The sequence below is a fragment of the Anser anser genome (assembly GCF_964211835.1).
Source record: "Anser anser genome assembly, chromosome: 9".
Taxonomy (NCBI): Eukaryota; Metazoa; Chordata; class Aves; order Anseriformes; family Anatidae; genus Anser; species Anser anser.
The window spans coordinates 12,463,392-12,483,522 of NC_139729.1; the positions used below are offsets into that span (position 1 = coordinate 12,463,392).

Sequence of the window (20,131 nt, forward strand, 5' to 3'; positions counted from 1 at the left end):
AGGCCAGATCTACTGAAGTCAGAGGGCATACCCAGCACAGAAGCAGCATCTAACGGCTCACCAGTCTCAGGAAGTCCCAAAATGTCAACACTGAGTGGCAAAAGTCGCTACCGTAGTAAGCCACGTCACCGCCGAGGGAACAGCAAAGGCAGCTACAACGATTTTGCAGGGATCTTGAAAAACCAGCCAGTGCAAGATGATGCACCCCCACCTCCACCTCATAATCATTCTCATCCTCCTGGTCTACCGCAGCAACATGGCCACAGCCATCCCCATGGCCATCACTCACGGCTTCATGCCCATGGACAAGATATTGCCAACTGCGCAAACAACTTAAGGTACTTTGGCCCCGCAGCAGCGCTGCGGAGCCCTCTCAGTAACCACGCGCAAAGGCGGATGTCTGGTTCCAGCCCTGATCTCATCTCCACTGCCATGGAAGCAGATTGCCGAAGGAATCTGGAGAGCAAAGAAAGCAAAGCTGATCACTGGGAGTGTTGCAAAACAGATCCATATAATTCCTGTCTTCAGTGCAGGGACGAGGACAGTGGTCAGGTACAGATGTCATCTGTTGAAACAGGAATGAGCCATTCTCAGTCACCGTCCGTTTCCCTATATGAAAACGCGCAGTACATTGAGAAGATGGAGGAAGAGGGCTTCAGCAACGGTACATCAGCGTCTGCTCTAGGCACACCCCAGCACATGGCTTCCTCAGTGCTACCATGCAAAGCAAGGCCCATTCAGAAGGTAAGGGCAGCACAGTGATTTAGAAACAAAACAAGGCTTCCTCCTCTTTCCCTTCTCCACCAAAAGAGCAGTAGAGTTACGTGTACAACTTTATCTTAAAGAGGTCGTGCCTATGTGAACTTTGCTTTGTGATCTGGACATTCTTTTAAAGTCAATTTTATTGAGAAGTACTGTAGGCATATCAGAGAGTATTGCTAATAATTAGGGTTGTTAAAATGTCTTTGATAATGCCTCGTTCTGTTAATTGCAGTTCAGCCAGTATTTGTTAGAGCTCAATCTTGATCTGCTGCATGCTTGCTGTTGAAACAGTCTCAAAATGGTATCAAGCCTTTCTCAAAACAAAGGAGGGGGGTGAACGCATTCTTTTGTTGATGTTAAAGATCATGCCGCAGTTTCAGTGAGCATCTGTAGCACTGTTGTGCCTTGGAACAGAAATAACAAGCTTTGCTGTGGTCTTGGAGACGTGCCTTTTGCTGCACCTGCAAAAAACTGTCCTCCTTGACTGAAAGTCCTGGTTTTAGGATAGCAGATTTTCATATAATACATGCTCAGTTAAGCACTGAGCACACTCTGTCCTGGGGCTGCCAGAGTCGAAAAGATGTTATGGCACAGCTGTACTACAGAAACAGTGCTTCTTTATTCCTCCTGCTTCCATCCAGGTGGTAAGAGAAGTAGGAACTGGTCTGAGAGGAGTTCAAAGAGCAAGAAAACTAAGCCTAGGTGGGAAAGCGAAGGCAAAGAGGATGAATACTAGAATCAAGAGTGTGGTTTTGAGCCCAGAATGAAAGGAGGAGAAGCTCATATTACAAGGGGATAGAAGTAGAGGTTGAACTGGGGGTTGGCAGGCTGGATGGGATAAGAGGAGGCTGTAAAAAACAGAGTGCGGGGGGGATTTGGATGGGAAGAGAACAATAAAAGGCTGTGCTCACTGAAGCAGGAAATAAAAGAAAACTCAATTTTTCTAGTTGATGAAACCCACCAGCAAAGCATGTGTCATCCCCAGTGCTGCTCTGTGATAAGCCCATGCAGACAAGGTTGGAGTGGTAAAGCTAAGAGTGCCAGATCAGCTCAATAATTTGAATTGTGGATTTTGGGGGATTACTTGGTTTACTTCTGTTTGGGGTGCGGGGTTGGGGGAGAATCTGGAACATGATGTTCTCAGTGCCTAAGGTGTTCCAGTCTGTTCTGAAGTCGATCACTCCAAATTCGGAAATGGCAACGTTACAGCTGCCTGAAATAACCTATTAAGGTGAAGGCTGAGTGAGTTCTCACTGTTTTTTCTTGTCCAGTTGGTTGCAGCCTGTTGACCCAGTGACTTTGTACTGGAGGACCAAGGGGCAGCCATGTAGTTGTGTGTTTGCTCCTTCACAGGTGTGTGATACCATTCTTGTCCTTTTTTTTCTGCCAGAGTGGTGATGACTCCTCAGAAGAGGAAGAGGGCGAAGTAGACAGTGAAGTGGAGTTTCCTCGTAGACAAAGGTAAAAGGTGAATTCACTCTAATCTCTTTTTGTTGGGACAAATCTCAGGACAACTGTCATAGCAACTGCACACCGTTATTCAAACTGCTGGCAAAAGAGCAGAATCACATTTGGTGTGTCCCATCTGCCCTTGGTGATCCTTCTCTTTTCAAACTGTTCACTCTTTTCAAACTGTTCTGAGATGTTATCTCCAGCATAGCTTTCCTCTTGCAGGCTGTTCACAGCACAACTTGATCATGCTTGTTTAGGAAGAGGTAACATGATTTGGCCTGTAAAATAAGCTGCTGCATCTGTTTCACCAGAATCAGACTTCCTAGATGTTGGGACCTTCTGCGGACTCTTTCAAAAGTTGGTTTATCTGTTGCTGCAGCAAGCTGACTCCAGAGCCTTCATAGTTGAATTCAAGTAGGATATGAGGGCTAGGTGAGAGCACAGGAGATCAAATTTGATGACGTTGCCTGTAGAATAAAAGGCTTGAAGGGGAGTTCCTACTTATGCATTTGTAATAGCAGACCTTGCAGTCTTCTGCTCTGGAAAGAGATCATGAATTGTTGCAGTAACTTTAGGAAAATCACTGCCTGAAGTGCAGAAGTTATCCAGTGAGCAAATGAGGGTTGTTAAGAAAGGAGCAGAGAAGATAAAATCTTGTCTACTGTTATATTCATTCACAGCACACCTGCAGCTTGAATCCTACATGCCACCTTCATTACCCCAGTTCAAAGACCATGGTAGAGTTTGAGAAAATACTGAGAGGTGTGACAAGAATAGTTAGAGATGGTTTCTATAGAAGAAGAGATTAAATCCATGAGAAATCTTTGTCTAGCAGGAGGAGAAGCTGTAACTGAGGTGCATGAAATTGAGAGTTATGTGGAGAAAGGAAACAAGGAACGATTCCTCACATTCATGTTAGGGACGCCTAGTGAACAATGGGTTTAAAATGAATAAAAAGTGCTTTTTTGCATCCAAAACATTTTCACATGTGGAGTTCGTTGTCAAGGAATGCTGTGGAGATCAAAACATAAACAAGTCCTAAGTGTTAAATTTACGGCGGTAGGTCCGTAGGTGGCTGTTAGGCACAGTCATCCAGGTTTGATCTTCAGCTCAGAAGTCTGAGTACAAACCAGGAAGATATGCCAGGAGAAAGACGGCTCTTTCTGTACACCCTGTTCTTGTATTTTCCCGTGATTATTTTTTCTTGCTGAGGGTTGGAGATGGAGTGCTGGGCTAGATGAGTTTTCTGACTCATATGGTTCTTGTGTGTGTGATTGTTGCTTCTTCGGTGATTTACTATCGTGGAAGACAAATTGCCTTCTCTGAACTCAGTGTGATGACCTATTGTGGGGCTCTTGGCATGTTCAGCCAACTGATAGTTTGTACTGTTGCTGTTGAATCCTGGCATGAGGTGATTTTCACATTGAAGTAACGTGCATGTACTTAAATTCTAGCCTGGCTGTAGGGACAGCTGCCAGGTGGTGCGGATATTCCCAACTGAATTAGCTTGAGCCCTACAGCACAGCTTTTTTTTTTTTTTTTTTTGGAAAAGGAATGTTACAGAAAAATATGCTCCAGAGTAGATCAGCTAATGTGAATGTGTAGGAGATGAAAACAAAAAGAACAGATGAATTTAAAGATGCAGATCGTAAACAAAATAATTCAAAAGGTGGTAGCTTGAAAAGGTGGAAGGCAGCCTGTGCAGAGCTCTTGCTGCCAGCCTTGCAGATCAGTCATGACTCGGCTGATGTGTACTAATGATGGAAGGAGGCTCTGGTGCCTAACACAGCACCTGGGAAATTGCTTTTCCTCTGCAGTCAGAGGCACTGTGATAGAAGCTAAACTACTCTTCTGGTTTGCAGACCTCACCGCTGTATTAGTAGCTGCCAGTCTTACTCAACCTTCAGCTCGGAGAACTTTTCTGTGTCAGATGGAGAGGAGGGGAACACCAGCGATCATTCGAACAGCCCGGATGAGCTGGCCACCAAGCTGGAAGACGAGCTGGCTGAGAAGCTGGAGGACATGTTGTCCCAGACTCCAGAGATCCCCATTGAAATCTCCACCCAGTCTGATGGGCTTTCAGACAAAGAGTGCGCTGTGCGGAGAGTCAAGACTCAGATGTCTCTGGGCAAACTTTGTGCAGATGAACACAGCTGCGAGGTGAGTTGGAAGCTTAGCAATCCCTTCTTTGTCTATTGGGTAATAAAGTAAAAAAAAGAGGAATCCAAGGGCCAGGAAGTTGGATGACTGCCTAGGAAACGTCGTAGCAGATGTTACATCAAGGGGATGGTTTAGGTACCCAGTCTTTCTTGCACGTGGTTTGATGAATAGATGGGTTGAAGGTGGCACACAGAAAGCTGAACATGATTTGCTGATCAAGATGAGTGCAGAACTGGGAGGCCATCGGATTTGCAGTTGCATGAAATAGGATAAAATATAGGACATAAACGAGAAGTGGAAGGGATATAAAGTGTCTGCCTCAAACTTACCCATTGGCAGCCTAGCTGACAAAGCCAGAACAATTTCCTTTCTCTTACTGTCTTTCTAGTGTTCAGGTGGGGAAGGGCAGAGCCTGCTGCACCATTTGCTCATGCCTCTGTCTGTGTGTGGTGATGGTGCTCTGACCAGGTATTTTTCTGTTTCCCCTCCCTGAGGGGGAGAGAAGTGACCTTTGGTAGTGCACTTGTGTGCTATTTGCACCTCTGTGTTGTCGATTTGTCCTTCTCTGCTGGTGGTGACCTTTGGCCTCTTGTTGCAGACTGGGACGGTGTGGTTGATCTTGCAGGGTAGGAATGTTGCTCAAATATTGCCCTTTCCTTTTGCTTTGCAGAACCCAGCACAGTTTGGAGAATCAGACTGTGACTCTTCCGAAGGGGAGTGTTCTGATGCCACAGTCAGGACCAATAAGCCCTGCAGCTCTGCTACTTGGTAATTCAGATCTCCCCCAAAGCTTCCTGATACTGGCATTTTGATTTCCCTGAGATTCCACTTCATTCCCCTTCATCACACTTTACAGGAAGAGAAGATGTTTCTCCTTCCCACCCCAGGAGTGATCTGCAATAACCCGAATCTCTGGAAAATGTCCAAATGAAATTAATTCTCTTTGAGCATTTCAATCAAGAATGGCAGGGATGTATTTTATTGAATAATCTAGTTACTGTAACATGGATATTTATTTTTTTGACATTTTAACACTTTTTACTGTAAAGAGTGGATTGTATTTATAGACACAGAGACTCGTTGCAAAAAAAAAAAAGTTCAGAAAGCAAGCACATTACAGAGAAACATCCTGGGAGTCCTGCCTGGACAGCTTTGTGTACAAATGCGGGGGGATTCTCTTGCTGCTTTCACAGGGGACCAGGCCGTGTGGCCCTGAAGATTGGAGAACAGATCAAGAAAACTAAACCACTCAGTCTTATCAAATGAGGAAGCATAAAAAGACCTTACTATAAGGTAACCTGTGAACAAAGCGAATTCAGTATAACCAGCTGGGTCATTTTTTAATCAGAAGGTGGACATGTTCCTGGAGAAAACTGGTACTGAGGTGCTAACATCCAGGGTCTTCTGAGTCAATACATCCCCAGGAATGTAATAGTGGGCTTTATTTTAAAGATTTTTAGTTTCTTTTTTAATCAACATTTTGTTGTGAGATCCTGCAAATGTATTCTAACCTCGTCCTCTCAAGAATTGGTATAAGAGCACTTCTTAACATCATCCTTGCTTCACTCTGGCAGTGTCGATCTCCAGTTGAGCAGGGAAGCCTCTTTCAGACGCAGTGTGCCATTTCCCAGTTTACTTCCTCCTCTTACCTCCTGTCTGTTTCAGTCAGTTAAAGAAATCAATCAAATCAGTGTTGGAAAAGCAAGAACTCGCAAACAGTGGAAAGCACATTCTGCAGAGCCCGAGCACTCTTCTGGGGAGGAAACTGGAGATGCCTGTACTGGACTTGGAGAAGCAGTCTCTCACCTACAACAGCATCGATAACCAGCAGAGAGCTGTGTGTCGAGGGGGAAGACCAGGAATTGCTGGCCTAGATAGGAGCATCAGCCCTGCTCCGTCTCCTTCCTCACTGTATGTTCCTGAAAGCATTAACAGCTGCCTGCCCTTCATGTCAGGCTTGTGCAAAACAGGTTGCACAGGGAGCCTTGAGGGTGGCTGTGGCACAGCTGTGTCTCGGGCGTACCCTGAGGCCTCTGTTTCTCCTTCAAGCTGAAATTCGACAGGTGAAAGTGAGGATAGTACTGGTATGTGACAGGCCGAGGCATTGGCAGATGAGAAAATTTGCTTTCTGATTAGAACTCATAGTGCCTTCCCTTCAAACACTACTCTTCTAAATCAATATTTAAAGAGAACAAAATGATAGAGCACGTCCTCCCCCGTCCCCACTACCCCCTAGTTGATGCCCCCTTACAAGAGCTTTCACTCTGCCCTTCGTAGCGTGCCGGCTGACACGGCCGTGCCACGCGCGCAGCCGCGCTGCTGGGTGCTGCCCTGCAGCCTGGCACACCAGCCTGAGGTGAATGGCAGGAACGGACCATGGACAGGTACTTCTGTTGCTTTGTTTGTTTACATTTTATGTTAAAATATTGGTTTGCATTTAACTGTGGTAATTTATAGCCTCATGGCAAAATGAAGGAAAATGTCTTATACAGAGAGCAGTATTGTATGAGTTAAATTATCCCATATTTTTAAATTTTCGTAGCTGGACTACACACAGATCTTAAGTTATGATGTTATTTTATTATTTATTATCATTTCTGTAGATCAGAAGGTTGGCTTCACTGCTAGAACAATTGTAATCTGTTTGTGTGACGTTACCTTCTCCCCGGTCACGGTGGGAGATGGGAGCAGAGCTGGTCTCAGCGGCTGTCAGTAGTTGCTGCCTCCCGTGATTTCCAGGGATGCTGTTAGGCTGGGGCCGAGCACCTGCCGGGGCTGGTCCGAGAGGGATGGGTGCAGGCAGCCCCGCGGGCCCTGTGATATTCCTCACGGTGATGCTGCGATTTGCTCGCGCTGGTGGTCCCTGAGCTGGTGGGGAATGGTGATCAGGGAATGGGTGGCTCCGTATTGATGGCAAAGTAACCGGCCGTCGTGAGATTCTCTGGCAAGAGCACCCAGAAGGACAGGCAGAGAGGAGGGCGATTGCTGCGGGCAGCGGGTGCAGGATCGGGGCGGCCAGCAGTGGATCCCTGTGGTGGATCACCAGTGCAGGACCAAAAGGCAGCTGAAGCGCACAGGGAGCGAGCAGCTCTCCCCTTCCTGCTGCAGCAATACTCAGCTCAGGGCAGAGGCAGAAGGTGGAGGGGAGTGAAACTTCTCTGGTTTGTTTCCGGTTTCCTCTCCCCATCACTCATTCTTCCACCCAAATGTTCTCTCTTGGCCAGCAGCACGAGGAGGCGGCGGGGCCAGAGGTGGCTTCGCTGTTGTGGTGTGGGAGAGGTGCTGCGGGTGGCGGCTCAGCCAGCTGGAGGGCAGGGCCTGGGAATTTAGTGGTGTGGGACTGTGCACGTACCACGTGCACACAGAGATCCAGCTGTCCCCCTAGGGCTGCCCCTTCCTTGAGTAAACGTGACCCCCGGCCTTCCCCTGCGCACACCTCGTGCTCTCAGCTGCGTGTGGGCAGCGGTTCTGCCGAGGGTTGTGCTGGCACTGCTTCGTGAAACTCGCCCAGCTCTGCGCGCAGACGTGTTGCTGCGCGGGTCCCTCTGCTGCGGTTCCTCGCACTTTCTCTCCTGGCAGGCTACGGGGCTGAGACGCCCGCTTCCTCCTCGCCGTAACGCCTCGTTGGCGGGACAGAAGTAAACTGTGGGTTCCCTTTTCAGCATCCTGACTTCCCTGATGCAGTTCTCGTGGCTGCTGACAGCTCCTGAACACTAGCCTAGATTTTCTCCCAGAGCTGAATGTTGCCTTCCCCGGTGTCGTGTTAAGTAACCATTTCATCTTGGCCCTGTCCAGTAGTGTTCATCTCTCTCCTCCCTGCTCTGCGGATTCCTGATACAAACTTGATTTTTTTGTATTGAACAGTGTACAGTGATGGAAACAAGAATGACTATCAAAGCAAACAATGCATGGAATAAAAAGCCAGTGTACTTCAATGTTTCTCAGGCTGGTCTGGTGATCTGGGAAGGGTTTGTGATGTACTTTGGGAGAGTCATGAAGTCTGACAATTAACAAGATGTTAGGAAGCAGTGTTTTTAAGTTACCTGTCACTAACCCCAGCTGAACTGACACTATGGGGAGTTCTAAGTCCCAGGGCAGAGGCTTGGTGGGACACACATCTTCGATCACCCAGGTGTCCTTGAACATTGGCCTTTGCTTGTCAAGTGATTTTGCTGTGAGCTGGGCAGCTGAATCCTGCGAACTTTGCCCTTAGCTGTCCTACCCCAGTCCACCCCTGGCTACTTTTGGGGGTGAGGAGCAGCTAGCTGACAGGCCCGACACATCCAGGCAACTTCTGGCTGTCCCCAAACCCGGCTGTTTTCCCTGCAGCCTGCACTTACCATCTGAGTGACAGGAAGAGTTCTGCAGGGATGAAAGCTCTTCTGTTGAAGGTGCTGGGACAAACCACTGACCCCTCAACACTATTTTTCTCAACTTGCTACTTGTATCTCTGCACTTCACAGCACATTAAGTGCTGTTTTCATTTTATGACAAAACTACTGAATAGGTATGGGTGGGGAGAGGGCTGGAGGAGGAAGGAACGCAGCCCAAGCTGGGAACTGCTGCTGTTAGAATGGCAGTGAAAAACAGCTGAGGCTTCTGCTGTTGCAGCTCAATGCAGCTCTGTGCGGTGGGGCCTCACAGTTGCCTCCAGACAAGGAAGGCTGAGGCTGGGCAGAAACACTGCTGCAGGCAGCAGCTCTCTGCCCCATCAGTCGTGTCTGCTGCACCAAGGGCAAAGCTGCAGCCGGAGCTGCATGTTGGGGGAAGCACAGCAGCCCAGGGGAAGCCTGTGGCAGGGAGGCCACAGGAGTGTGGCACTTGGCCTCTGTGTTCAAGGGCCAGCAGGAACTGGCTGGAACTAATACTCCCCCTTTCCAACCCCTCACCCCACCTTCACTAATACATTTGCAAGAGGCTGGCAACACCTTCAGGCACGCTGCAGCCACAGCCTGACTTAAAGGACACAGGCAATTTACCCCAAGTGTTCACAAAGTTTCATTATAGAGAATTTTCAGTGCAGATACATGCACAGTAAAACACTGATTAAAAACAAGATTACACCTCCTCTTAGATGAGGAGAACAGTAAAAACTGCAGTTGTCCTTGGTCCACATGGGCACAGAGCATGCAGAACATTACCCACACGGGCAAAGACCCACATCTTTTGTGAAACAGTTCCCCAACATCTGGGGCGTGAGCCATCACATGCTCTTCTTGCCATTGAGTAACGGAGCATGCTTGTCTTCATCCAGCTTCAAGTGCTTCTTGCTGTATTTCTTGATAAGGGTCCCTGGTATCAGTGCTGCCACAGCCATCGCAAGGAGTTTGAGCAGTGTGTCCCAGGAGAAAATGGCATCCAGAGAGTTGATTTGTGACAGAATGGCTCCTGTCTGTACGCAGATGAAGTTATAGGGTGTAAGACCTGGAAGAGTCAGAGCAAGTAAGCCAGTTAGCATCCCCCTTGCCTCCATGCAAGAGTGCAAACTTAGCTCCAATTACATCCTTGCCCAAGGCCAGACGGGTCTCAATAACAGAGCAGGGCATGATACATAACTGTACACGCACTTGTTCAATGCCCTAAGATGAACAGCACAGGCAAACAGGTAAATGGGACAGAGTCACAGCCATGGCCCTGCTGCTCCACCTTCCCCAGCCCTCGGTTGCTTCCCAGGGCTCAGTGACGAAGAGGGAGGCAGCGTCACGCTGTCCCCTCGGGCTCCCCTGACCTTACCGATGAGAACGGAGAAGAAGAACTGGGACACAGGGATGTTTAAGATGGGGGCTGAGAGATTCAGAAACCAGTTCGGTGTCATGGGGAACAGTCTCAGGAACAACAGGAAGAAAAACAAGCAGCTCCTGTTCTCTTCTACCTGTCAAGAGAAACGCTCCAAATTACTTCTATTACTTAGCAGTAACATCTGAGTTACCACACCACTGAAGTGAATGTAAGTTTTGTTTTTTTTCTCCTCCACCATTCCATAACAGAACATCAGTGTGGAACTGATCAAAAGTGGCAACTTCATGTATGCCCGGGACGTACATGGGTGTCTGGGAGCCCAGTGGTGAGCCACCCCCTTTCACACACGAGGTGAAAATGGGATCTAACCTGAACGAGAGATCAGGCAGATGCCAGCAGAACCTCCCCTGGCTGTACGACAGAGCACAGGGTTGACAGAGGCAGTTCTGGAACACGGGGCCTTGCCAGTCGGCCTCTTGTTTTACATCTGATTTTCCTCAGGATCGGGCATTTTCCACAGATCCCCTCTGCAGACAGGCCCGATCCCAAGGGAGCAGTCTCGCTTACCCTGCCGAGGCCCCTGACCGACCTGACGCGCCCCTCGCACGCACGGCTTTTTACCAAGCCACCCCAAAAGCGGCCCCAAGCAGAAGGGCCTCCTGCGGCACCACGGCCGCTCACCTTTCCTTGCAGCAGGGCCACTTTGTCGGGGAAGCAGTAGACGACGAAGCGCTTCCCAAAGGCGCCGGACAGGAGGTAGCAGCAGGTGGCCCCCAGGGAGGTCAGGGCGGAGCACAGCGCCAGCCCGGTCCACGGCCCGAAGAGCGCCCCGGCCAGCACGTTCTGCGGGGACACGGCGGGGGGTGAAGGCGGCCGAGACCCCCCCCGGGGCCCGGGGGCCGCGGGAGGCGCCGCCGCCCTACCAGGAGGCTGGAGCCGGGGATGGCGAAGCTCTGCTTGTAGAGGTAGGCGGCGCAGAACAGCGCCAGCGCCGCGCCGCGGTGCTCCCGCTCGTAGTCCCGCAGCGCCTCGGCCAGCTCCCGCAGCTCCTCCAGGTCCGACGGGAACCGCAGCGGCCTGCGGGGGGAGAGCACGGGGCAGCACCGGCACCGCCGAGCCCGGGGCCCCGCAGCCCGGCCCCCCGGGCGCCGGCACCCACCTGCGGGCGCTCCCCGCGCTCAGCCGCGCCGACAGCAGCGACAGCGCGGCCGTGGCGGCCGCGAAGACGAGGAGCAGCGCGGCCAGGCGCCGCCACATCCCGCTGCCGGCCAGGGGACAGCCCCGGCACACACCGCCGGGACCGGCCCTTCCCGGCCCGTCACGGCCCGCGCAGGCGCCGGGCCCCGGGGCGGCGCTGAGGGGAGGCGCTGAGGGGAGGGAGCCGGGCGGGCCCTCGGTTAAAGGCTGTTGGGGCGCCGCCGCCCGCACGGAGGGTGTATGTCGCTTGTTAGCGTTGCTCCAGGCTGGTCAATAAATGTTTGTATTGGCACGAAACGCGCGAGTGGCGCCCTTCTTTGGTCCCCCCCAGAGGTCCCCGGGGGTGGCCGTGGGTGCGGGCGGCCTGCCGCTGCCTCGCCTTCGGGTCTCAGCGCCTGGCCTGGCACGGGATGGGCCGGAAGGTTTTCTTGGTGTTCTCCGTCAGGACGAGGTCGTACCGGCACAGCTGCGGTCTGCGGAAAGACAGCCCGAAGTGAAAAATCTGCCCTTTTCGTGCCGTTTCCCCAGCCAAGTCTCCCAGCGTGTATTTACTTCTGTAAGGTACGTAACGTTATCAAGACAACGGGAAGGCTCCTAAAGTGAGGTGCAGTTCAAAGGTTATGGAGATGAGGGATACTTTGAATGTATTTTCATTTTGTTGTACGTTATCCTTTGCTTTGCCTTGTGTGAATAAAGAAACCACCGCACCAGCCGTCGCTGCAGTATCGGCTGCCCGGGTTCAGGGCTCCCTTTCAGCCCCTCCGCACTTGTGTGACCACCACACGGGGTGTCCTGCCCGCCTCCGCCTGCCACCTGCACGTTCCTGCCGATACCCTGGTGCCAGCGTTAGGGGCTGTGCTGCGACCAGGCTTAGAACAAGCCCAGCCGAAAAAGCGAGGAAAATGCTAGGACCACACGAAAAAGAAAGGAACTTATTTGTGCTCCCACCTGGGGCCCTCTGAGCATCAAGGGAAGGAGAGGGCAGGGCATCCCTCCCTTTGGCAGTCACAGATTACTTAACGGTCTCAAGAGTCATGCAACTACTTGTGGCCTGTGGCAGCCCCTCAAAGGGGCGAGTGGGCGGCCTCTGATGAAACATCTGGGCATTTAGATCTCCTTTTTAAAAGTCTGAATGTGGATCTGAGGCTGGAAGTGACTGTGGGGACACAGGACAGGAGAAAGGGAGTGCCAGCAAGGGGGAGTTGCAGAAGGACTGACTATTAGGCATGCACATTCTTCTCCGTATTCCAAGACTAAGGGTAGCATTTCATGAACTGCAGAGAAACATATTCTGCAGCTCTGTCCTCTTTTGCTCCACACTTTTCCCTCTGCGATACACGATCCTTATTTTAAACCACGTTTAAAGCACGTATGGCCTGATGTCCACACACTGTCCTCGTACCACAGGCTCAGCCTAAGAGGTTCTGTGCTCAGCGGACTCAGACAGATTGCCTCCCTCAAAGGTGCCCTAAAAATGCGGGAAGTTTAAGGGCTTCACTTTGACTGCAGAGCAGGTGGAGGTTAACAAGATGAGTGCTTTGGGGCATGATGGTCAGCAGCTCCCAGTCACTGGGATTCCAGGAGTAAATGAATCTTCCTACTTGACTGGACATAGAAATTGGCTGTGATGTAAAATGTGTATTTGGGACTGCATATCTATGTTTCTCCAAGAGTCACATTTGCTTTCAGTCCTGAGTTCAGGCCTGGGCAGCTTCTCTGTAGCTACACAAAGGTCATGATCCTGACCAAAGGCGAAAATGTCAGACCACGTTGAAATCAGACCACACATTGTGTTTTCAATGCAGTAAGATAACCTCTGTGGTCAAGTAGGTGTTCAGGGAGTTGTGTGCATGTGTGCAAGGCAGAATTTATTCCCAAGATATGTGCACAAGAACTGTTAAATGTGAAATAAATGTAATTCTTCCAAATGAACTTGCCAGGCCAAGAATCTGTGAGATTCATTGAGTTGTGTCCAGTTTGCAACAGGAATGGTTTGTAAAGCAGTGCTTACCTTTCTGGGTTTGTAAGTGACCGGAACCTCATTTGGAGAATCCTGAGTTTGTATTTCGGGCCGATGACAGATCCCGTGGAAAATGTCAAGGAAATTCTTTTTACATTTTCAAAATCCTGGTCGAATCCAATTAGCAAACTGATTTGGTTGTACTGCCGAAAGGCTGCAGCTTCTCTAAAGACAAAGTGGACAAGGTGTCAGGGAGTCACCAAGGGAATAGCACGATTTTAATACTTTCGGTGTAATATTAGACGCAGTGCTGGGGGAGGAGGACTGAGCTTATGACTGGTTTCAGGCTTTCGGGAAGTGGGTACATGTTCAGGTCTCTAGGTTTCAACCTGCTCAGCCACTTTTGTACTCAGTTACGTGGGGACACAGCGATCTGATCCCCGCTGTCCTGGGCACCCAGAGCTGGAATGTGGAGCTCTCCCTGGAGAGGAGATGAGTTTTTCCTCCTGCTCTTGTGGAGGACCAGGACAGCCATGGGATTGCTGAGATAGCTCATGGCCATCCTCAGGTTGACTGCAGAGGGCCCAAATCAAAGGGCCAGGCTGGCGCTGGTGTGCACCGGGGAGCCTGTGGAAATCACCTCAGGCCAGGCAAGGCCCAAGGCCTGTGTGCTGTCGAGCATCAGCAAAAACTGGAGGAGGATGTCTTGCTTCCTCCCAGATCCAGTTGTGCTGAGTCATTTGCTAACATTTGTGGATCATCAGATCAGGGAGACTTACGGATTAACTTTAGATTCTGCCTTCTGCCCAGCATCATCAGCTAATACCACACTGAAGGTGCCTCTCCTGGTGTCTTTGTTCCACGTAATGATGTCCACAAAGTAGTGGTAAACTGTGAGGCGAGACAGAGAGCACGCGGTTAGACTCTGCCCCACGCCGTGCTCGTCCGATACAGCCTGTCCCATTTGGCTCTAGGACCTTTCTCCTCCCTGCTTGCCTTCGTCCTTCAGGGAAGTGTAACAAATGCTCGGAGCCCTGGGATGTGGTGTGGGTGGATATGGGTGTGGGAAAGCCCCAGGAGAGGCACTAGAGCTAGGCTTACACCGGTGTCACGGCTTTCATCGCGCTGCCTCTCACTCCCCGCCTTCCCCGTCCATTTGCAAATTGCGTTTTCTTTCTTTTGTCCCTGTCTCCCTGACAGAGCACGATCCCCTCTCTTTCTGTTCTCGGCATCCTTCATTTCCCTTCTCTGTCCCTTCTTTGGGTCCCTTTGCCGTGGGGCAGAATTGTCCGTTCTTGACTCTGATCTGTAACTCACCGAGTTTGCTTGCTGATGTCCGTGCCCACGGGTTTGTGTGCTGGTGATCATCACGGGTGAGAAGAAACCCTGATTTTCACTGGTTCCCCCTTGCCCTTTCCCTCTGCCCATCCCTTTTGTCCAGGGCAGCTTTATTTGCTGGTTTAGCTGGGAGCGTGTCTTTGCCTCTCACCGTTCCCACACACACCTCTTATCATGCAAGCATGAAAGAGCGGCAGGCTGTTTTGAAACAACCACACTTTTAAGCTTTGTTCACACGTTCCCAACAAATTTCCTAGCCCTGTAAGCAAGACGAGCCTGCTCTTGCACATCCCTAGCTAGCGAGCCGTCGTCTTTCACAGCAACAAGTATGTTTGCAGTTAGGGAATATAATGGCAGGACTGCAGGTGGACACAACTCTATCCTGCAGCACTGGCTTTGTTTCTGAAGTGCCGGGTACAATGCTGATAGCAACCAACCATCTCTGCTCGGCTGCTGCTGAAGGAGGCAATACACAAAGAAAAATCATTTCAGAAATCTTAGTCACTTACTACAAAATGGCTCTTTGTCCGCTGTATCAAAAAACATGTTTGTCACTGGATGGCTCTGTTGTGTTAAATAGCTTTTCCACTTGTGGGCATAATAGCCTACAGACGACAGTTTAAAAATGAAACAGAGGGTTACTGCACAGGTATATAAGCAATTAAATTGCTGAACATAACAAGGCAAATATTTAAGAAATACTGTATCACGGTTCAGCTGCAAGGTAGCACTGTGATGCATGCTCCTATGCTCCATAGACTTATTTGAGGTCTTAATTTTACTTCTGTAACTAAAACCAACTGTGGGTCAAAATATACCTGGTTACTGTTTGGCACCTAATTTCAGATCAGTCTTTTTCCACATCGGATATCCGTGGTCTAGAAAGGTCTTACAGCACGGAATGAAAATAACCCCTCAGCTCTGCAAGGTAATTTCTGGAAGCATCAGGTTTTTTAGCATCAAAATTTCAGAAGTGGCAGCCTGAAGCTAGGCTGTTGCCTCCAGTCCAGGGGGGCGCTTACAGAAACATGGAATACCCTTTGTCCACCCCTCCCTGCCATTCCTGTGGTGGTCAAGAGGGGTTTGGGGTGCTTAAAGTTTCTTAGAAAAGATTATATTTTAGCAAGAACATGCCCCTGCCTCTCAAACTGCAGCTGATGGGCTTTAATTCATTGCTGCTGTGTCTCTTGTGTAAAGATCCCAAGACTTGTTTTGGCTTTTCTAGTTCTGGAACCTGTACATGTGGATTCCTGTTGTAGATCATAACATGATGTGTTTCTACAAAGCGCAGGGAAGTCTCCTTGGCCTCTTCCTTGCAGCAGAGGCTTGTCCCTCTGCAGCAGTCATGGAGGGATCACGCCCCAAAACTAGCAGTATGCACATGCTCTTACAAAGCACCCTACGGTCTGTTAGTCCTGTAGCAAAACATTTGTTCCACTCACACAGGTGGAGTAAAAGTTAGAGTAATGATAGGCAGCTTTGTCAGGCATGTGTAGCCCCGATGTATTTACATTCCCCGGATCCTTACCTAGGATGGGGCATGGCATAGGCTGAAAAGTTTCGCAGCTGGTACATTTGCCATTCCTGTAGCTTCTGTACGAGTCACACGGGTATGCCGTAATATTGCAGCTCTTTTTCAGGGATGACATGAACAGGAAAACAGACCTCTGGTGGTCACATTTAAAATACTGCATTCCTTAATTATACAGAGAAGAAATATTTCATTACCGGTCCTCGTGCTTCAGGAAATCAGCATTAAGGCACTAGTGAAAAAGGACGCGCCAGCAGACAGTCATTGACCAGTCCAAATGCAGCAGCTTGAACTGGGAAGCACTGGGCTGTGGCAGAGCAGTAAGTGGGCACCAGCTTCTCTTTGAGTGCACTCAGCTCTGTCAGTGTCTCCTTTCCTTCTTGTCTTTTTTTTTTATTTATTTATTTTTTATTTTTTATTTTTAACAACATATCTGCTGGTGCTGTCACTGTAGTTCCAGAGGAGCTAGCTATAGAGCCTGCCCCATCTCAGGTGTTTTCCTCTTCCCTCTGAGCTGACACAACAGATGGGTATTGCATTTCTTTTGCACAAGACCTTGCCATTTTGTCACCCAGCATTGTCAAAACCCATTCTGCTGCTGAGCTGAGGAGGAAAAAAAGCTTCCTTGTGTTGAAGACTAGGGCTCTACCTGCCAGGCTGCCAAGGAAAGCTCACTGGATTCCGCCTAGCAGTCCGTGCTGTGCTCCTCTTGAACCTGTTTTCTGAACAGTCCTTGTCACTGCTAGCTAGTCCTTGGGGTTTTTATTATTATACAATCGCTTAAAATACACACAAAAAAACCCTCTCTCTTTTCTAAACATAGTTACAAAACGAGGGCACAAATTCACTTGATGAGTTTTTGCATGGAAAACTGATCCCACCTGCATTCGTGACACCCCTGACCGAAACGCCTGCCTGGTGCGTGTCAGCTAAGCTCCCATTACATTAGTATGCTGCAGCAGTGCTGGCAGGAGATTGCTTTCATGGCTTTCCCAGAAAATGGTTTTCGCGTATTTTCTAGCACTGATGATGTTTCTGCGGTCTTCTCCTCCTTCCTGATTGGAAACATTTTGTCAGTGTGTGCAATTCCAGGCAGAATTAGTTACCAGAAAATATTGTCAGTGGACAGCCGGGCTGGTCGGTCCCGCCGTTGGGGTAGAAGTCGATGTGGCCCAGGGTGTCCGCGTAGCCGAGTCCTGGCCAAAGAAAGCATCAGGGGAGGCAATATTAAATCGTAGAGCACAGAAGGAAACATGAGAAACTAACTGGAAAAAAATAATAGTTTTTCAGCTCTAGGATGCCTGCTTGTGGGAAAGGCTGGGAAAGGAGAGGGCTGAGGGAGACGCTGGATTCGGCCTGGAGGATGCACCGTCCTGCACTGGTGCCCAGGTCCTTGCACTTCGTGGGCCGTGAGGCCATACCTGCTGTGAAACAGCAGCATGCCTCGAACTGCAAGTAAAAGTGCAGCTCCTGAGGGTGTGCCGAGCACAGCGTGGGCAGCACAGGACCGCAGAGCCCTTCCCAGCACCCCTGCACTGGGAGGGATGGGCTAACGGAGCAGGGATCGCCCCGGCAGAGCCGCCTGCCGCAACCCCTGCCTTCCTACGCTGCCCATCGCTCTCTGGGTTTCCCTGCAGCAGTGAGGAGAGGTGTCGCGTACCGTCGGTGTCCGAGTGGATAACATCGACGAACTGCGCGTCGGTGGGGTCCAACCTCTCGCCGGGCGGCTGCCCTCTGTACAGGGGGCCTGCTGGGTCAAGGCCTGCAAGTGAAGAACCGCCATGGCGTCGCCTCAGCGCTCGGCTCGCGGCGAGCAGCTCTCCCCAGAGCGAAGGGCTGCCAGGGGAAGGGTTACCTGTGATTCTGCCGAGTTTACCATCAAACATCTGTCCCACGAAGCCGGAGATGTGTGCTCCCAGGCTTACTCCTACCATGTGAATGGAGTCAAGTGATGCTCCGGCAATCTGGGATTTAAGAATACCCACGGTCACAGGTGTTGGGCATGTTAAAGGCTTAAAAACATCAGGAGGAGGAATGCAAACGCATCTCCCTACTTCCCCCACGTTTTCCAGTGGTGTGTTCCACTCCATGCAAATATTCTCCCTTTTGATAGCCCCAAAGCGCAACCGGCACTCGTATGTGAGGCCTCTGTGTGGGAGCTGTGAAGAGAACAGCGCAGGCAATGGGTGTATCTTCCTGGGGCTGTGACTGCAGGCTGGACAGGAACAATTATTCATGGACCCCCTGAATACAACTCCAGTTGCCCTCATGTTGTTCCTGGAAGGCGTTAGCAGATAGAAAGATCCTAAAGGCCCTGTGTCATAGCTGCCTGTGCCTGTGCAGCGCCTTGCAGGAGCTGCAAGCTGTAGCTGATCCCCATACGCTGACTTTGGACATCCAGAAGGTGGAAATAGAGTTTGTATGGACAGGAAAACAGATCTGTGGGGTTTTTTATCCAGAAATGTAGGGACTTGGAGTGTGAACTGAATACTGCAGCGAAATGCCATCGTACCGAGTCCAAGTGCAGAATTTGGCACTGCCGTGTAGCTACACTTCCAAAAAATGAATGCATTCCTTTTTAGGAGGTTCTTTTCCCAGACATGCTGCTGTTTTTAAACACTTCCTTTGTGCCCTTTACATATTAACAACTATATCATAGTGTGAACGTTCAACTTACCAACATTTCATCAATAAGTTTCTTCAGAATCTCAGCAACTTTCTTGCCGTTTCTGGAAGCTGTGCTGTAGATGACGGTTGTTGCCCCCCGGTTCCAGTCCACAACGATGACGTTCATGGCTTCCGCAGAAAGCAGGAGATGCACCAAGCTGGGGATCCAGACCGGGGCAGAGCCTGTGGGCCGATACCCATGGATAATGAAGGTGGTTTTCTTGGTCAGATCTAGATACTTGGAGGCTGTGGAATTGAGCTCTTCAGCACAGTCTGGGTTCTGCCTGGTGTACAGCATTAGCTTCACTTTCAGGTCGGTCCCTATCAAAGCGTTGCTGAAGCTGAGAGCTGTGAACGCAGGACATGTCTCCCCGGGATCTGAAACGAGCACAGTGTGGCAATCCTGAGGTTAGCACCAAAGGGCTTGCCTTGTGGGTTTGCCTCTCCACATGGCTTTCTTGCCATGTTGGATCAAAGGCAGCAAGCGTACCTGCTGGGAGCAGTGCTCCCTGAAACGGCCCAGTCCTGCTTCCACGAGCAGCATGGGCTCTCCAAAAATCTCGTAGGGGTGAGGAAGGTATTAGACAATGGCACCTCGGATGATTGCTGTATTGGTTTCAGAGCATGCTCAGATGCCCTGGGCAGGTTCTAGGGTAAAGAAATATCCTCATATTTTGTTATCATAGAATGCTTTGGGGTGGAAGGGACCTTAAAGACCATCTATTTCCAAGCGCCGTGCCGCGGGCAGGGACACCTCCCACTAGGTCAGGTTGTTCACAGCTCCAGGCTGGAGCTGACAAGCTTCACGGGATCTTGCTGTTGTGAGGGACAGCTCAGTGCTTCGCTGATATTTGCAGATGCAGCCTGCTATTTCAGACTGTGAAATGGGACACACTTTGTCTGCATAAGATAAGGTACCGATACTGCTTTCTACACAGCTGGAGAGTTCCTGAATTTTCTGTAAGTGCTGCTTTTCAGGACAGTCTCTGCTGTTTGAAAGCCTGTCTTTGTTCATTGCTTTTCCAGCAGACCACCAGCTGAGCCTTCAGAGTCCAATACAATCTCCAGCAGGGCACTGCCAGGGAAAGGAATAACAGTCTCCAGACAGATGCTGCTGCTGAAGGCCTTCCCAGCTTTTGTAGCTTCTTTCTGGCTCTTTCTGGCTCACAGGTCTTTTCCCCCAGCCCCTTGTTTTTATTGAAGAACCTTGTGGGAGAGAGTGTTTCTCGCAAACACAGCCTGGGCTGCAATAATTGTTCAGGCTGCAGTTGCAAGAGGGATCTTCTGGATTTTTGCTGCTTAAAAGGGCTGTGCAGTAGGGTAGA

The 20,131-nt window shown here is 50.1% G+C and overlaps 4 protein-coding genes across 13 annotated transcripts in view; 2 read left to right on the plus strand and 2 right to left on the minus strand.

Annotated features, from left to right (window-relative positions):
* Positions 1-5,527, plus strand: part of MAP3K13 (mitogen-activated protein kinase kinase kinase 13) — a 77,897-nt gene extending 72,370 nt beyond the window's left edge. For 5 of the 6 annotated variants that reach the window (XM_083848797.1, XM_083848796.1, XM_083848798.1 and 2 more), the window contains 5 exons: positions 3-744; positions 2,153-2,223; positions 4,077-4,374; positions 5,045-5,142; positions 5,231-5,527. In XM_083848797.1, the coding sequence (XP_083704923.1) occupies positions 3-744; positions 2,153-2,223; positions 4,077-4,374; positions 5,045-5,142; positions 5,231-5,267 (1,246 nt within the window). In that variant the 3' untranslated portion in view covers positions 5,268-5,527. Of the gene's footprint in view, positions 1-2; positions 745-2,152; positions 2,224-4,076; positions 4,375-5,044 lie in introns of all 6 variants that reach the window. The other variant, XM_083848801.1, reaches the window with a different exon arrangement.
* Positions 5,528-9,354: 3,827 nt separating this feature from the next.
* Positions 9,355-11,472, minus strand: TMEM41A (transmembrane protein 41A). 2 transcript variants are annotated; one of them, XM_083848832.1, is made up of 5 exons: positions 11,273-11,466; positions 11,037-11,190; positions 10,795-10,956; positions 10,108-10,246; positions 9,355-9,798 (listed from the first exon to the last, which is right to left on the minus strand). In XM_083848832.1, the coding sequence occupies exons 1-5, from the start codon at positions 11,368-11,370 to the stop codon at positions 9,578-9,580; spliced, it is 774 nt and encodes a 257-aa protein (XP_083704958.1). In that variant the 5' UTR covers positions 11,371-11,466; the 3' UTR covers positions 9,355-9,577. The 2 variants fall into 2 exon arrangements, with proteins under 2 accessions (XP_083704958.1, XP_083704959.1); XM_083848833.1 differs by lacking the exon at positions 10,108-10,246 and having other exon boundaries at positions 11,273-11,472.
* Positions 11,473-11,543: 71 nt separating this feature from the next.
* The window catches only part of LIPH (lipase H), a 12,139-nt gene continuing 3,551 nt past the window's right edge, over positions 11,544-20,131 (minus strand). The window contains exons 1-10 of one of the 4 annotated variants that reach the window (XM_083848828.1): positions 19,297-20,111; positions 18,817-19,184; positions 17,995-18,103; positions 17,800-17,901; positions 17,246-17,335; positions 16,137-16,304; positions 15,118-15,213; positions 14,050-14,161; positions 13,322-13,495; positions 11,546-11,783 (exon numbers count right to left, since the gene is read on the minus strand). In XM_083848828.1, the coding sequence (XP_083704954.1) occupies positions 11,699-11,783; positions 13,322-13,495; positions 14,050-14,161; positions 15,118-15,213; positions 16,137-16,304; positions 17,246-17,335; positions 17,800-17,901; positions 17,995-18,103; positions 18,817-19,104 (1,224 nt within the window). In that variant the 5' untranslated portion in view covers positions 19,105-19,184; positions 19,297-20,111 and the 3' untranslated portion in view covers positions 11,546-11,698. Of the gene's footprint in view, positions 11,784-13,321; positions 13,496-14,049; positions 14,162-15,117; positions 15,214-16,136; positions 16,305-17,245; positions 17,336-17,799; positions 17,902-17,994; positions 18,104-18,816; positions 19,185-19,296; positions 20,112-20,131 lie in introns of those variants that run through there. The other 3 variants (XM_083848830.1, XM_083848827.1, XM_083848829.1) reach the window with 3 other exon arrangements.
* Positions 11,733-20,131, plus strand: part of CEP63 (centrosomal protein 63) — a 36,558-nt gene continuing 28,159 nt past the window's right edge. Inside the window, exon 1 of the mRNA XM_083848812.1 lies at positions 11,733-11,871. The gene's annotated coding sequence lies outside the window, so the exon portion shown is untranslated. The remainder of the gene's footprint in view (positions 11,872-20,131) is intronic.

Excerpts from the sequence above, each read along its gene's own strand:
- TMEM41A (XM_083848832.1), bottom strand. The coding sequence starts at position 11,370 with ATGTGGCGGCGCCTGGCCGCGCTGCTCCTCGTCTTCGCGGCCGCCACG. Across the intron at positions 11,191-11,272 it reads AGCGCGGGGAGCGCCCGCAG|GCCGCTGCGGTTCCCGTCGG; the intron begins GTGGGTGCCGGC and ends CTCCCCCCGCAG. Across the intron at positions 9,799-10,107 it reads CTTCTTCTCCGTTCTCATCG|GTCTTACACCCTATAACTTC; the intron begins GTAAGGTCAGGG and ends TGACTCTTCCAG.